The following is an 18,744-nucleotide window of genomic DNA, read 5'->3' on the forward strand; positions in this document are numbered from 1 at the left end:
TAACAAACCACTGAAAAATGATAAGGGTGTACCTATCGAGATCAATGTGTATTTTAAAGGTTAAATTAAACTCAGCACGTTACGCCCAGTAACTAAACTGCCAGTTTGGCCCATTTTATGCAGTTTAATGACGTTACAAATCACTGATTGCTTCCGTGACTGACTGTTCTATATTTCTATTTTTAAAGTATACTCTCATCAGATATCATCAATAGTTTTCGATTTAGGATAATGTCCCGGAGACAACTACCCAAATGATTGTGTTTGCATTGCCACACTGTAAAATTATGTAAAGTTTACCGTAGTCCCAGTAGCTGTTTGCCTTAAGTACGGGTATATACTATTTACAGCCTACCTATTGCTTACGACACAATCCTTAAACATTACGGGTACTTTTAAGGGATATTTTACAATGCATTTCGACTTCATATTACGTAAGTCAAAGGTTAACTTTTTTACGTGTACCTGCTTTGCTGCTCTTTTTAGTTTATCCACAATGTGCCCCTCTACTTCTACAGGCAGGGCAGTTGGTCGTCCAGGAGCCGCCCCTTCGTCTTCTAGTCCTGCAACCCTGTTCTGAATGGTCATTACCGGCACTCCGTGTTTTGCAGCTGCTTTCTGTAGGAAAGCATGCCATGCTTCACGCAATTAACGGCGTCCAATAGGCTTTTCTTAGAGTACTTTGAAAGCTTAACTGATTTAAATAATGACAAAAAAATCTTAAAATTTTATATATATATATACATGTATTTATTGTGTATTTCAACAGAAGACACTAATGGCCACTAATTCTAAAATGAAATTATCTTGATCTCGTCCAGCATTAACAGTAAATGGTAATCCTCACATAGCTGACAAGTTTTACATGCTAGAACAACAATCGACTGGCATTCCCGTTCTATTATTTGTTGCACTTAAGACATGCTAGTATTGGAAAGACTTCCTTCTACGAAACCAACTAAGTGGTGGTAAAGTTAACTAAACGTCCACAATACAAGGGTGTTCATACAGCCATTGCCGGATTAGTAACTGATTGAGCTGCCTTTTAACTTTTAGCAACGATAACGTTATGAAATTAATTTCTCTCCAGTGCAGCGGTTTTGGGAAGGACATAGTGAATAGCCTGAAATTTATATCTATTTTTATTCCTAAATGTTTGGTGGCGTGACCCGGTAACTTATGGCTAAGCAACCTGACCGCAGCACACATTTGTGAAATAGTTTGTGATGAAAGTTCTAGTACGTTGAAATACGGAGATATTATACGTGAAATATGTCTAGATGCAGAACTGTAGAGACCGAATTTGCACAAGATTGGCTAGAAAGCAGGGGTGTAGCCAGACCTACAGACAGGCCCAAATCCAACAATAAGACTGATCAATATACATATATAAGTCTCAAACCCGGTAGTATTGTGATTTCAATGTGTATACAGTATTGAAGAAAATGGCAAGCCATACATAGAACTATAAACGGTAAAATTCTTCGAATTTACTCTAGCTACGCCCCTTAAAATGATTACTAGTATACAGGTTCGAATCGGTGTTTATGAAGTACGTATGTACTGGTAGTAAGTCTGGCCCGTTGAGCCTACTCTCGGACATATGATAAGGAGCTTTTCAGTTCAACATTCGTTCTGTTACACATCTTGGTCATGTACGGAACTACCCGGCACTGTGTTAAATCTGTCGTTAGTCTAATTTCGTACCATGATAGTGGAAAGAAATGCTGTTGTTGTTTTTTTTCACAAAAATGGGTAATTAAATACTTGACAATATGGACAAAGTTTCACATTCTGTTTTACATGTAAGATTTCCCCTTTCACAAGCCAGGCAATTCAAGGTGATTTACTAACCGATGACTGCAGTTGTTTTCTCCCCTGTTTCGCTTAGTAAAGACGTTTGAAGAACCCCGCCTAAAGTATCAGGAACCAATCGGAGAATGCGATAGCGTCATGGGACCCGATTTCATCACACGATATAATATACAAGCGGTAGAAATCTGGAACCAAACGATGTTTTACTCGGAAGTCAGAGAATAACAACAACAAACAGAATTTATGACTTTATTGGCCTGTACGGAATTAGCCGAACCTACTCTACTGGTTACATCCTTATTAGTTAAATGGAAATACAAATTTACATTGTTATTGCATACGGAAGTATACTATACTTCTAACTGTGTTGAAAGAATCTTAATACTACGTATACATAGTTACTGTATCACATCCTAAATCAATTGAACAACCCACTTGCGGTTGTATCACGATAAATCCACATTGATTAATTTTATAATTATATTTGAATATGATCAACAAATAGCAACTTAAATCTTTTAATTAAACCTATTGGACTCGTTGCAAGTTTTTGCAATATATTAGAGACTTTAGAGACATACGCTTTAAGTTTTTGCAAATATTTTATTTGGGGCACTGTTCTATTTCCTGCTTAAGGTAATGGACCCGTGATGACTATCGGCATTTTCCGTCAGATTTCTCCGTAAGGGATTTCGTTATTTTCCGTTTGTTACGAAAAGTAATTTTCTATTATGGCCGAACGATGCCGAAATAGCAAACGAGAATACATAATCTCACGGAAATTGTCGAGTGTCATTATTGAGCCACGCCATGAGAAAACTAACATAGTGCATGTACATCCGTGCAGTCTGGTCAGGATCCATGCTGTTCGCTTTCAAAGCCTATTGCAATTAGAGAAACCGTTAGCGAACAGCATAGATCCTGACCAGACTGTGCGGATGCGCAGGCTGGTCTGGATCCATGCTGGTCGCAAACGCACTATGATGGTTTTCTCATGGTGCGGCTCTTATTAATGTTGGTATGCGATCCAATTTCTCTTTGACAGACGGAATTAAGAATCCAGATAAGGTAATCTGTGTAGTTCACCTGTGAATTGGAATTCTTATCAGTTGGTTTACACGCAGCTGTTTTCCTAACCACACAAGTGTTTTTTTCTATATATATTATATTACCAGCAAATATTTAAATCAATCAGAAGACCTAAGTAAACAAGCTTACAGTAAAATCAGTGGTGATCAGCTTAATGATAATTCAACCCACACAATGACATAGTGTTATCGACAAATATTGTTTGGTATCGAGTCAATCCACACAAATGATATTTGACATCAGGCCAATCCTCTTAAGTAATGCTTGGCATCGGGTCAATCCAACCAAGTAATACTTGGCATTGGATCAATCCACTTAAGTAATACTTTCATTTTGCTCTTTAAAGTTGTGACAGAAATTTCAATCTGCCTGTAGATTTACCAGGCGTTGCCAAGCGTGTCACCATTTACTGATCACAGAGTTTTAGCATCGTCATATGATTTGCTTCGAGACAGAGATGATTGTTCGACAGTATACCTGTGCGGAGATTTTTTTATCTACACAAGCAATGCTAGGCATCAGAAGCAATGCTTGGCAACGGGCCAATCCACACAAGTAATAATAGACATCTGTCTACCACACCGGCAAAATTTTAAAACAAAAATATTAAATAATCGTTAAGAAATGTTTATGAATTTTGATATCAGTACATGTTTTTTTTTAATTTGAATACGATACTATACTTATAATTTTCACTTTGTTCTTTAGTTTCAAAAGTAAATGCGTAACATATGATGAAATGTTTTGTTTCCATGGTTATAAAGACATTTACAGACGATTACAGACTATGTATAGGCACATTTTTATTATAGCTAACTTTACTTTTAGGTCCATAACGCTTTAAAGTTCTACTTAAAAACAGATTAAACATCTATCTATCTATCTATCTACCTACCTACCTATCTATCTGGGGCCTCCGTGGCCGAGTCGTTAAGGTAGCTGACTTCAAATCACTTGCCCCTCGCCAACGTGGGTTCAAGCCTCACTCGGGGTGTTGAATTCTTCATGCTTGGAAGCCATCCAGCTGGCTTACGGAAGGTTAGTGGTTCTACCCAGGTGCCCACTCGTGATGAAATAATGCACGGATTTGCATCGTGGTTCTTCCTAAACCATCAAACCTGGCAAGTCGCCATATTACCTATAATTGTGTCGGTGCTACGTTAAACCAGCAAAAAAACTATTTATCTACCTATCTTTATATAGATCGATTAAACATTGTGAAAGAGAGCATGATTGCATTTTTCTGGTATGCATTACAGAAATAAACGACTGACATTGATCACCACAAATATCAGTCAACCATTTAATCAGTCAATTTGTCAATCTATCAGTCAAGGTTAATTATGATAAGTAATCTGTTAAATAACTTAACTCCTGTCAGTCACAATAAGAGCATAATAAGCTCTGTTACTTTTAAAAACCCTTGCTGCCGATTGTCGTTATTTCATTGACTGCTGCTTATGAATATATTTGAAATGGAACAATAACATATATACTACATTCAACCCTTCATAAGTATAGTCTATATTTAATATTTTTGTATTTTTGTTCCGATGTTAGCAGTAGCAAAGATTTCATATATACACTTTGAAGATTAAAAAACGGCATTTTGTTTCATTTTGCACCAAGACTTGAATACGGATTATTAGTATTTACAGTCTCTGTACAGTCAATTGATATGCAGTTATATGTTGAATGGTCATCAACTAATGATTTGTCTCCACCTTCAGTCCCGTGAATACCATAAATGTTGTCTGTTTTTGATTGTTTTAAGTTACTTCCTATATGGTGGTACTCGCCATCATCTATATTAGATGTATTATAAATGCTACTTGATTGTCCATCAGAACAGACTTGTTTATGTGCAAATGTACAATCTGATGATACAGCCTTACGTCCACCTCTAGAATAGGCTTGATCGTATGTTGTATCTTTAGCCGTATCTAGTTGATTATATACATTTTCTGATTTAGTTTTTACATGATCCTGACGTATATCTGTTCTGTCATAAGCTGTATCTTCACTCGCTGTATTGTACGTTTCGTTTATATTTTCAGGTTCTTTTTCTCTTGGTTCCAGAATAAAGTAGACATGTCTGCTTTGAGATGTAGTTGGCATTGCAAGCTCAGGGCAGTCGTTGTCATTTTCAATTGTTTGTTTAGCTGTATTGTTGTGTGGATTGAGAAATCCTTGGTTTGTCTCCTTTCGTCTAATAGATTGAATAGACAGTAAAATATATTTCATGGTTAACTTACGTTAAGTTACGTAATTTAATTCTAAAATATCAATTGAACAAATACCGAAGTAGATTTTGAACAGTTTCAGTTTTAATTTTTATTTAAAAGGTAGTTGTTTTCAGTTGACAGGCCATTTATTTCGAGGTTTTGTTGCATCTGCGGTACAATACAAAATAAATATATATTTTAATTAAGAAATGTTATATCAGCCATAACAGTGCTAATGGAATAATGCAATGAGCGCTACGTAAAATAAAATCTTACAGATATTAGTTCCATTCAAACTTCAAAGGGAAGTAGCAATTAAATTGCAAATAAAGATTTAACATTCGCAACTACACATGTACACATGGCTTTCTTGTTATCTTTTTAACGAATATGAAATACTTTACCTCCTCCTTAAGAAAACTATCAGCAAAACTATGGAAGCAACAGATACACAAACTCCTATAGCAATGTAAATACCAGAGCTACCCTCAGCTGCAATGAAAATAAATGATTTGCATACGTCATTGAAAACTTTCTTTTTAATTAAACCCCTTAAATTACTGTTCCCTTGACTGATGCTCTTGCTGGATGATCATTTTACATATTTTCCAGATAATTAGCTCAAATTCTTAGGGATCACTTTTTTCAAAGTTTTTTTTTTTTCTTTTATTTTCTATTCAAACATTATCTGAATGTTTGTTTCACGAGTTTAAGGTTTATGAAAAGTCTGTATTATGTAGAACAGAGACCAGAGATGAAACATCTGGTAAAAGTGACTTGAATTCTGATTGGTGTGCTTTCGATCTTTTACCTCAATATGATACCTACAATATATGCTTTCTGAAAACTTGTGAAAAATTATTGAAGATAAATATTGTGATGATTACTGATGATTACATATAATGATGATGTTAAATGATGATGACGATGATAAGTGGCGATGATTGCAAATGATTAATAGTAATGGTGATGATGATGATAACGATAACAAATAATGATGAATAATAATGATGACTGAATATGAGTTATGATGATAACGAATTCTAATGATGACGTCGATGATTATTACAACTGATGGATTTTGATGAATAGCAGTGATGATTTATGCATGACAGTGGTGTGTATTGACGACGATGAGTGACGATGATGATGAAATATGACAATGAATGGTGATAATAGATTATGACGAAAATTAACGATAAGATGATTAAAGATGATAATTAATTATGACGATTATGATGATGAAGCATGATGATGAACGATAATGAAGAGGGGTGAAGATAAATGCGGATCAAAGACAAACAAGATTTATGACGATAAATGATAAAGATGAATGAATGGCAATGATAGTGCTAATTTAGAGCAATTAAAATGGATAATGATAATGATGATTCTTGAATAGTAGTGGATGATGATGAGAGGGCAAATAATGATAAGAAGTAATGAATGATGATGGTGAAAAATGATGTTAAATGATAATGAATGACAATGATGCTTAATGATAATAAATGATGATGATGGAGTACCTGCTGATGACTAAATGGTGATGATGATGATTATGATCTGCACCGTATCAATCCCCATATAAGTAGGAATGTTTAATAGTGTTGTTATTAGTACAATATAGGTATAAATGCTAATCTGCAGCTAGTCTATAGTGATATGAATTCGGTTTGTGCGTCAATTCTAAGCCTCCCCTGTAGCGTGAGTCTTCATTGATAAGGCTTGAGGAAACAAACAAGTGGAATTGGAAATTTGTGTCAAAAAATAATTTTATCATCCAAGTTTTCTTTTTCTCTTTCCTCCAATCATACATACTAATAGCAACAACGTTTAAATAAACGACTGCCATGAAGTATATAACATATGTATCTATAACTATCTAACACGACCTTATATATATTTGATTTTCATTAGTGATTCTTTTACACCCAGTTTTATGCCTAACTGCTTTGTAATATGCATTGTCTATTATATATTGTAACTTTAATAGACGTCTGCTTCTGTCAAACATATTAAACAAACACTGAGTTATTTCGTCTAAAAACTAGGTAGTTCCGGTGAGAACTAAATCATAAATGATATGTTTTATACATCTTAACAATTCGCACCTGTTTCGCTTTTGTCCGACAATGTTGTGGTAGGAAAGCTGGAAAATTCTGTTATATTGACGGAAGATGACTCAGTTTTGGGTACATGGGTCGTTAGCGTGTTTTTCTTTTTTCTGTCTGAAAAGAAATATGAACAAATACAGTCAAAAACTATTCTATGACATTTATTCTGTACATGGGAAACAAGAATGACTGCTGATATTAATGCCGCATGCTTAGCCTCATGTTACTTAGAATAACCCTTAATCCGCTAAATTTTTAAAATGGACTGGTCCATCATTCAATCTGGGCAATACCATTTATGAAACGAAGAGATGTTCATTGAAAATTGACTGACCGAATAGCGGATAATGCAGACCATGATCATCTATGTCCGCAGACCATGATTATCTATGTCATCTGGCCGCAAAGGCAGAATCACTTGCCGCCAGCAAACTAAAGGTTAAGTAAGCTACATCTTAATGTCATTTGTGCATGAAAACATACATTTATCAAACATCTGATTTATCTTAAGAGAAGATGAACACATTTTGTTATAACTGTCTAGTTTTCTATCAAGTTTCAACAGTTTCTGTACTCTATGTAAAAGAAATCTAGTTTAATATTTTCAAATACAATGTACTGCATTCCTACCTTCTTCCTCTTTTCTTCTTAAGAAAAGAGATATGTTCCATGCTAAGAGGAGTACGAGTTTTAGTCAGCCAACCTGACCTACATGTAAATTTAAGTATATAAATTGGAAACCTAAACATTTATTGATAATGTTAAGTGTTTGTTTACAAATCACCTTGATGCATGTATCATTGTACTCGAATAAACTACCTTTCATGCACAGTATTCGTTTCATCGAATCGTTCGTTGTAAACATAAGTTTCACATTGGTTTCTGATTCCTTTTTTAGAAAGCCAAATTGCTTCTGATCGTGTCTCCTGTCCTCTGGAATTTAAAGATAAAAGATCAGAGTTAAATATTGCATACTTTAGATGTCTTAATCAAGAAGTACATACATATTGTCTTGCAATGGTGTGGACATAAAACAAACTCCGGGAATAAATACAGTGTTGTTGTATTAAAAGACTACAAGGCTCACCAATAAGTGGTAACGGATTAGAATGATATTTTAATATATTTGGTGACTTTGGAAACAGAAGAAATATTTTGATATACCACGAGCATCAAAGTTTGACACTTTGGTAAATATTGTTCAAGATATATGTTTGTAGTCCACTGACTGCGGCAAAAGTGTTTAAAAGACAAATGGTATGTGTCGTAGGCCAAATTGGAATCTAGGCAGATCACGAATCGGTCTAGACCAAACTAGAATTCTATGTGTAGTTTCATGCAGAAGCTGGTACAAAGTGAGAAATCGTTTAATGCAAAATAGTAGAGGGAAATTTAAATGGCAGCCTGATAAAAACGTCTCTTTGTGCAGGTGGTCATATAGACGATGTCGGTTTATCTTTTTCGTCTGAATAGATGATCCAAAATACTTTGTGCTTTTGCATTACCGATGTCGTTTAGAGTACATATAACGTATAGCATTTTCAGATTTTCAGCTTTTTCAGCGTAATATATAGCAACTTAAGACGATTTGATTAAAAGAAAATTAATCCTTAAATACACATAGAAAGGTTAGGAATACATTTAGTTGGCAATTAGAAGTGCTATAAACTTATAGAATAACTGAAAAATGTAATGTTCCGCATCGCATTCGGAAACTTCTGGAATAACATTATACATAACATATTTGGGAAAGATGTTATTCTTTTACATTGATTGCATTGCAAAAGTAATGCTACATAAAAATATTTTAAGTTTTATAAAGAACCATGCGATTTTATATGTAAAGCGTCTGCTTTTACCTGGAAAATTTGAATTATGCTGGTAAACAACATTGGATTTGAAAAGTCCAGTCCATATCGGTGAACCATCATCTTTCTTTACATCAAATGAATTTGAGTATAATGTTGGAAAATATCCGTTACTAAAGCACGTATTTGCAGCATCTACCCATGTACAAAAGTCCGACCCGCTTGCGCACTGCATGTTTTCAACACGACCTTCTACAACAAGAAAGGTACACGCAATACGACTATATAAAATAAAAGAGTGATCCAATCTAGAACAAAATAAAAACAATGTAACGTTCATCTTCTGCTTTGGGAAATAGCTATGAATAGCTTCATCTCTCCAATATGACTTGAACATATGATAAAGTGTTATACAGCAATGGAAGAAAATTGAAACTTCTCTTGTCGGCGTAAGGATTGCTGTGCAACCTTGAACTTAGAAACTCCGCGATTTTTCAATTTTAACGAAACTGTCTAAATACTGCATCAAAAAGATGACACAATAAAATGATAATAACATAACATTTACTGATACATAGATCATCTTTTGGATGATACAAAAGATGACACTATAAAATGATAATAACATAACTCATTCTGATACACAGAACATCTTTTGGATGATACAAAAGATGACACTATAAAAGGATAATAACATAACTCACACTGATACATAGAACATAATTTGGATGATATAAATAAGTTAAAACATCTATACTCACTGTTGAAGCACATGGCTTGGAGATATGACTGACATCTATCCCAATACAAGGTTTTTTGATCACTTGGGTCTATTTTTAGGCAGTTTGTTTCCCGTGGGGATGGTGGCTTTTTGGAAATAGAACTCGCTGTAACTATATTTATTGGAAAGCAATAAGACAGTACAATGTAATCACTAAACACTTTGCATTGAGGTTTTACCAAAACTAATGGTATTTGTAAAGAAAAAGCAAGATAAATGATGATACAAATCATTTGCTTTGTTATTAGTGATATGCATAACTAGGCCAGATACTGAACGATTTTATCAAAATTTGTTGAAATCTGTACATAATGTGCGAGAAGACAAGATTTACTGCCTTGATCATTCAAGGGCCTTTATTTCCGCCAAAGACATAATTTGACTTTTCCATTTTCTATTTTTCAAAAGGTTTCAATTATAAAACATCCGATTTATTTTATCTAAATGAACATTCTTATGAAGAGTATAAACGAGTACTTCCAAAGTTTGTTTTGCTATTTTTGTCAGCCGTATCCCAGTATTCCTTTTTAATTTCAACGTGTTCAAACCTTTTGTAGAAAACAAGCATTTTACTCGAAGAGTGATCAGATAATTTTTAAATTGAAAGCTGTATGCAGACAACAGTATTGTACATGTTGTATAACTAGAGTATAACATTTCCGCATCGATTTTGATCAACACTTTTTAAACAAATGGCTCAAATTCATAATATAGTTTAAATTTTTCTATACGTTTTGTTAACAACTGAAATTTACCCCCTGACCTGCCGGTACATGACTGTTGTCTTGTCTCTTATGAATAGACCGCGTATCTCGTAGTTAAAAGTTATAACTGTTATGAATAATCTATAGGGCGTGGCAGTGTGCTTACATTATGCCATGAAGACTAATAACGAATTGATTTTCATATTCTTCTCGTGTTCCGAGATTACTTCCGTTTATGTTATAGTTACACTGTAATATCTCTTTGTTTTTTCTTTCTTTTTTTTCCTGAAGTTGCTGAAATTACTAGTGAGTGTGAGGTATGTTACATACTCCAATAGCTCGCATGAACAGACTCAGTCAAACTTAGCCTAAGAAGAATATTATATTTGTGTCTTTCTACATTTAATTTATTAAACTCATTAAATAAAATTGACAAAATGCTCGGCAAAATTTCAAATTTTATTATCTTATTAAACTCGTTTAATAAGTTCACTAACACACTCGTGTAATATGTTCTATATATATGTACAATCTTATAACAACTGTGAATTAACAAATTGAAAATGCTCATTTTGTTGTAAGATAAACAAAGCAATAACATACCATTTGGATTGATTTTGTATATTGATAAGTAGCTGTACTTTGTTGGACTATAATCTTGACCACATGCAACTGTAGGATGGTTACATTTATCCGTGCATCCAGTCTCTGTATCCTTTGTAATGCTGAATGCATCTCCTAGACAGTAACACTGAAATGACGGATTGAGATTTCATTTGAGCCGCGCCATGAGAAAACCAACATAGTGGCTTTGCGACCAGCATGGATCCAAACCAGCCTGCGCATCCGCGCAGTCTGGTCAGGATCCATGCTGTTCGCTGATGGTTTCTCTGATTGCAATAGGCTTTGAAATCGAACAGCATGGATCCTGACAAGACTGCGCGGATGCGCAGGCTGGTCTGGATCCATGCTGGTCGCAAAGCCACTATATTGGTTTTCTCACGGCGTGGCTCATTAGTGTTAGTGAAATTGTACTCAAAGCATTCCTTCCTCTTGCTTACAGTACGTTCTTATTACAGCAGTATATTCTATACCTAAAACCAGATTATTATTATTGAACTTAAACACTATTCGCAAGACAGACACATCATTTTTAATAACTTTCAAATAAGGTTTCCTTTTTCAAAATCATGTATACTGTCTTATACAAGTAGGAACTATATTTTCTTCCATTATCTTAAAACAACAAGGGTGAATATCCAACAGGGACAGCCATGCACGTTCTAAAAACGCAGCCTGCCCAAACGTTAACACAAGTAACACTAACATACTCTCTCGGTTTGATAATCGGGGATCCAGTCTCACAATTTCTTAAACTAAAACATCAACACTCGCAGGATCTCACCGAATCTGGCTTTGTCAAGTGGTCTTAAGCATTACGTCCCATGATTACTTGTAAAATGCACCAAATGAGAATTAATACCGTATTAAATTAAAGAAATGTAAAACTATTTGCATGATGTACTTCTTCTAATTGCTATTTATTATCATTTTGACAAGTTTCTTGAATTCGCTGATACCAAGGAAGGAAAAAGCACATATTTGTATAATTCTCTGAGCACTGCACTCTGTTTCATTGGTATTCATTTGTAATTCAATCTTCTTTAAAATATTTTTAGTACATTTGGAAGTTATGCTCCAGACAAGGAAAAACTAAATATAAATGGGTAGTAATATGAGAAAGTATCTAAAACTCATCTATTGTTCTTGTGCATTGCAGTCCCTCTATTTATTATCTATCTATAGTTCAAGAGTGTTTTCAGCAGTTTTGGAATTATGCATTGGACAAAAGGAAAACTAATTGCAAAAAAGGAGACCATTTGAATTTGTTCAAAACCATTATGGTTCTTGTACACTGTGCTTTCCGCACAGTTTAATAAAATTGCTTTCAGTCCTTTTAAGAGACATGGCCAGGACAAGTTAATTCAACAAAGGGAGATTATTCAAAAACTAAACACGGTAGCGTTATTACTTTATACAATGAAGTAAGCAAGATACAGTCATTTTACAGACACTGCACTTTAATGTTCTTTTTCTTTGTGCGCAGTTTAAATAATATCCCTTCAGTAGTTTTCAAGTTATGGTCCGGAAAGATAAAGTAAATAATGGACGATTGTTTAAAAAGTAAGCAAGCTACAGACAGTGTTATCTTTTGTAAATTTGGGATTAGTCGGTAGACAAAGCGTTATGGATAAGTTTAATACGGAGAAAAACTATAGGGAGAAAAAAAAAATAAAACATACATTTGTGATAATGACCTAACACCATGTAATAGGTCTTTTTTTGCTCCTAAATGAAATCTCTTGCAGAATATACGTGAAAAAATGTCATAAAATGTTGTGCAAATGTGATTGACCATTAAAATTGCTCTTTACCCGAGATTTAGTCACACCGATGACGGTACTTTCTCCGCATCCTGGAAAGCAATGTCCTGGATCTCCATTTATAGTGACAAACCTGGATTCACTACTGAAAAGGTTATCCTGCAATACGCAGCCTGTAAATGTAAGCCATTTCACTCGGGCAAAATAAATGTTGACATGAAATGAGCAATAAAGAAATATGATATTACGGGTTTTTGACACAGTTGCTTTTTAATACCCATAAACTATCTCAATACCATATTCGCTGTGTTGTGAACGACGAATGCTTCCGTAAATGTTCCTATGTTCCTAGGAAATGTTGGAAGTGTTACAACGTTATTTAGCTTATTTTTGATTCTGTCTGACTAATACTCTAGATACTGCTATCATACTCCACATGAAAATGTATACTAAATCTTGTATAAACGGACTGTACATATATACACATATAAAACATAAATCGAATGTGTAAATACACAGCTGAAACAAACAAACAGATACATACACACGAAGAAACCACAGAGCAGGGCATCGCCTCGGAACGGTCAGTGGCAAAAATCACCACTAGGTAGTTTAAAATGGTTAACTGGCGCTAACCATTACCTTTTTACGTATATGAATAATTTGTACTTACCAATATATTCAAATACTCGCACTGCCTGATAATATCCCACCCATATATCTTCATTATCCGATAGATCTATACCCAGGTTGTCAACACTGTACACAGTTGGAGAATGGCTAATGGCAGCGTCAACCTTTGGTGTCGCCGGTAAACATTTGTCTGCTGACCTCGACCATAAGGCCATACCAAATTGATTAATAGTTCTTCGGAAAATTTTCAAAAAATATAGGAGCGGGCGAGCGAAATTTTTATTTTATTTTTTTTTTCTCAATTTTGATTTTTTCAGAGGCGGGTAGATTTTACATGGAGCGAGCGGGCTTTTTTTATTTTTTTTCCCAGCTTGAACCCTTGAGGAGGCGGTTATGATTATATATAAAGTTAACATTTCTTTAGAAATAACACAGACATCAAATATTTACAGTGTGGGTAACACAGTATATAGCTTTTCTATATGTTTTAAAGACTACATGAATGATTTTGCAAATAAATTCTTGCCAGAACTCACTGAATCACTTTTTTTATTTTGTAATTTTAATTACTAAGGAATGAGTGTCTTATTTTTAATTTTGATTTTTCTACATTAATCTGAAGACGTGCCATTTTAATGGCACAGGATGAGGAATATTTAAGACAAAACAGGCACATGATTGTGTGGAATAACATTTTTTCTGAAACACAGTTAGATGGCTTTGACACATGAACAAATTTGTGCCCCTAGTGGAACTCCAACCCATAGAGGTGACAGGGAAGTAATAAACCACTTGACCAGTGAGACCTGACAGAATTGGGCATACAGATGCTTAGACATTGCTCGAATCCCTTTGGAATAATTTTTTAACAGATCATGATCAGGCTAGCTTAAGCTTTTGTGGTAGAGATTCATTTCAGGCAAAAATAATAACAGACGGACAAAGAACGATCCCAATATGACCACCCTTAAAAGTGTTGTTTGTTGTGCTTTGACTGAACTAGAAATTTAGAGTTGGGGAAGTCTGTTTTTTTTCAGTTTCTTTCGTTCAATCAATTTACAGCCAATTTTAAATATATCCTGGCATCATGTGTACAAACAGACAAAACTGTGGTTACTAAAGGACAGATTTTGTTAGAAATTATTTTCATATCAACACTACTTATTTGAAAAGCTAAACAATTTTTAAATTGACTATTTGCTTTTTGATAGAATATCTGACTGATGTACTATTTAAAGGAGTTACGTTCAAAAAGATTTGGGTCGAGACAATGTGATAGGTCGGTCAGGATATGTGAAGAAATATTTTTTTAAGATCATAGTTGGCCTCAGCTTTGGGCTCTAGATCTAACATGCTGAATTAAACAACTGATAACAAATGGTTTGAAAACTTTATATCTGAACAATATTTCCAAATATTTTAACTGCATCCCCGTGCACGTCTTACAAGTCGGGCTTCGTTCTTTTCACTGTATTGAACAAAAGTAGAATGTGCCTATTTCATTACCTACCGGCACATCGAAGGCCATGTGTGTCACTAGCACAGACACTCCAGATTTAAAACAGATGATGAACAACACCATAATTCCTGACTTTTTTGAGTTTGGATCATCAGCTACATGTATTACGGACGCATGAAATCCGATCAATATCACTTTGACGCATTAAAACAGCTATAAAACCTGTTTTGCCGTTATTATTCCGGACCGCGTAATCGGAAAAAAAAATTTTTTTTCGGAGATTTTTATGTACGTGCGGGCGGGTAATTTTTATTTTTTTTTCTCGGGAATGGAATTATCGATGCGGTAGTTCCGACGAACGACATATCAATTTGGTATGGCCTAATGACATCTCCGTCGATATATAGAAATTGTCTTAAGAAAATGAAAACAAAATCCATTTACTATAACCTAAATTATCTTATGGGTTTTGTTTTGTGATGATACTGTACCTCAATATTTTAATGCAGCCTCGTATCAAGACAGTAGTCACGAATTGCAAGTTTAAGTAAGTTAAAACGTGATATTTCAGTGAAAAGCATGTGAAAAGAAATCGGCCAAACCTGATTCAGGGTCAATTAATTTGTTTAAGTTGGACGCAGAAAAATATATCAAAAATGTTCACCAACAGGTGTCGCTCATGATAATCTCCTTGTTTATACAAGTTTTCTCCTGAATGTGCATTCCCAAACTCATAAAAAAACAACAGTTTTTATGCAAGAATTATAAACTTAATGATTTGATCTAACATTGTATACAATCGACAACAGAATGGGAACCGCATTAAGTTCAGAAATAAATCGCATTTTACATTTTGGTGCGCGTTTATTTAAACATTTTGATGCGCGTTTAAAGTGTATGAAGGCAAAATGCATACATTGGTATTTCTTATCGAAATTGAAATAACCAAGTCTCGATTTATATCTTATTTCTTCCTTCTTTCACTTTATCTAAATTGATCAACTGTTGCCTACGTTTGGAGTTTAGATTTTTGAGTCAACAATATTGTCACTTTACGGTAGCTATTAGAATAGCAAAACCTCAAAGGGACCACAAGGTAGAAATTATGAAAAACGCATCAACTATTAATTAGCAGTACTGGTTTTTCTAGGACGCGGACTCGAGAGTGGTTCAAAAAGGCTTGAAGCTTTCATTACAATCGAGCTAAATAAAATAGTATAAAATAAACTAAAACTTTAAATCAATTACCTTGACATGACACCGTTGACAAAATGCAAAATAGAAACATATTCTTCGCCATAACGTTATGAACAATTTCTTTCCACTGAAATTTCACAAAATAATTTACTTCTGTATAAAGGCTCATTTATATACAATGTAAAATCTAACAGGATGTGTGTCTTATCCTTGTCTCAATAAACTATCGAAAGTCATAGGATGTAATTACTCATTATCCCTTAACTTATTTCTCTTTTTTATATTTACTGCGCATCTTAAACAATGTAACAGTGTTAAACTTTGTAATGCAAGTAGTTTTTATTTAAATATATGAATACGTGTATCTTTTTTTTAAATAAAGTTTTAAAATATATCTTTTAAAAAGTCTGTCATATTTTAAAGGCATATTGGTATTAAAAGAAACGAGAGTGCTAATACTGTAGAAAAGAAATCCATTTCATCACCACAATCTAATTTGAAATGACCATCTACTGGATTTAAACATTTATCGTTCAATCTTTGAATAAGATGTTTGAAACAGTTTCTGTCGACAATATCTTGTCATTTTTAAAGCAAACGGTATCTAACATTAAATCTGAGCATGGATTATCTTAATACAACAGTTGATATATTTAATACTACATGTATATAAATGAATATATAAAATGTATTTGGAGATATATTTCCATTTTCATTTCCAATATAACTTTTTTTCATTTTTAGTGTCAATTGGCCGTAAAATACCACTCACTCACTATATGTCTTAATACAACAACATTTTGTACATGTATTTACTTTCTTCATTAAGTGTTAGCGTTACTAGGTTTTCCACAGGAAACAAAGTACTTTTGATGCGGAAAGATTATTTGGATATTGAACCAAGTATAGTTGGTACAAATTCATCCTTATTTAGTTGGAAAAATAGCTAAGTGCTACGTTAGATAAACGAAACACTTTGATTTACAAATGTAGGTTTTACAAAATTAATATAGGTTTCCCAGCCATAGAGAGAATCAAATTGAGCTTTTCTGTTTCCATATTAACAACGGATCACAGCCTATGAAATTTTACTCCCTCTCTCTCTCTCTCTCTCTCTCTCTCTCTCTCTCTCTCTCTCTCTGTATGTATGTGTGTGTGTGTGTGTGTGTGTGTGTGTGTGTGTGTGTGTGTTTTACTCTCTCTGACATACCAGCTACTAAATCGGTATAATTCTTGTGGAATAATTCACAAATATTATATCATTTTGGTACAATTAAAATCTATAAAGTATTTTTGACATATAATATTTTAGTACAGTGTAGTCATTGACTATATGTTTTGCAATACAAATGATATAAAGGATATTTGACGATATTTTTAAATGTTACAACATGATGACTGTATACTTTCTTCATTTTATATCCATCAAGTTGATACATATTTGAGCCGCGCCATGAGAAAACCAACATAGTGGGTTCGCGACCAGCATGGTTCCAGACCAGCCTGCGCATCCGAGCAGTCTGGTCAGGATCCATGCTGTTAGTTTTCAAAGCCTATTGCAATTAGAGAAACTGTTAGCGAACAGCATGGATCCTGACCAGACTGCGAGGACGCATGCTGGTCGCCAACCCACTATGTTGGTTTTCTCATGGCGCGGCTCATTTCTCATATCTTGGTTTTTCTACCACTTACTTAGTTCACATTCTTGACAGACTTTTAAAATTTCGTGAGTTCAAAAGTGAAACTCTTACTTAAAATTCTTGAGAATTTCCTTCTGTTTCTTAGTCTCTGTTTAGTATCAATTTTCACGAGTTTACATTTTATTAATGTGTTTCTGAAATTAAAAAGAAAGAACAATATAATTTAGTATGCCCGTTAAAGACGGCATTTTAAGGTCTAGCAAAATGGAAGGATTAATATTCATTAGGAAAACCCATGCCTATAAAGGTAGCCCTAAACAGCTTAAGAGAATACGAAATCACATGAAAATTGTCGAGTGTCATTATTGAGCCGCGCCATGAGAAAACCAACATAGTGCGTTTGTGACCAGCATGGATCCAGACTGTTCGCTTTCAAAGCCTATTGAAATGACAATAGAGAAACTATTAGCGAACAGCATGGATCCTGACCAGACTGCGCGGATGCGCAGGCTGTTCTGGATCCATATTAATCGCAAAGCCACTATGTTAGTTTTCTCATGGTGCGGCTCATATTATTGTTAGCATGCAGTCCTATCTCTCTTTGACACACAGAACTAAGAATCCAGATAAGGAAATGTGTGTAGTTCAACTGTGAATTTGATTTTTTTCAGTTGATCTACAAACAGCTGTTGTTCTAACCACCAAAGTGTTTTTATACGCCCGAAGGTATTATGTTATGATGCTGGTATCCGTCCGTCCGTCTGTCCGTTAGCAATTTCGTGTCCGCTCTGTAACTCTTGAACCCCTAGAAGGTTTCAAGGAAACTTGAAACAAATGTTAACCACACAGAGACGACGTGCAGAGCGCATGCTTTGGATGTCTCACTTCAAGGTCA

General features: G+C 34.4%; 1 protein-coding gene across 2 annotated transcripts; it reads right to left on the bottom strand.

Moving 5' to 3' along the window:
* Positions 1–2,050: 2,050 nt before the first annotated feature.
* LOC123559455 (uncharacterized) lies at positions 2,051–16,418 on the bottom strand. 2 transcript variants are annotated; one of them, XM_053552665.1, is made up of 11 exons: positions 16,261–16,418; positions 15,395–15,426; positions 13,594–13,759; positions 12,972–13,079; positions 11,140–11,287; positions 9,813–9,944; positions 9,103–9,303; positions 8,063–8,176; positions 7,241–7,357; positions 5,534–5,621; positions 2,051–5,113 (listed from the first exon to the last, which is right to left on the bottom strand). In XM_053552665.1, exons 3-11 carry the CDS (start codon positions 13,645–13,647, stop codon positions 4,519–4,521), a joined length of 1,557 nt encoding a protein of 518 aa, XP_053408640.1. In that variant the 5' UTR covers positions 13,648–13,759; positions 15,395–15,426; positions 16,261–16,418; the 3' UTR covers positions 2,051–4,518. The 2 variants fall into 2 exon arrangements, with proteins under 2 accessions (XP_053408640.1, XP_053408639.1); XM_053552664.1 differs by having other exon boundaries at positions 12,972–13,093.
* Positions 16,419–18,744: the final 2,326 nt, after the last annotated feature.

Source organism: Mercenaria mercenaria, chromosome 10 (assembly GCF_021730395.1).
Source record: "Mercenaria mercenaria strain notata chromosome 10, MADL_Memer_1, whole genome shotgun sequence".
Classification (NCBI taxonomy): Eukaryota; Metazoa; Mollusca; class Bivalvia; order Venerida; family Veneridae; genus Mercenaria; species Mercenaria mercenaria.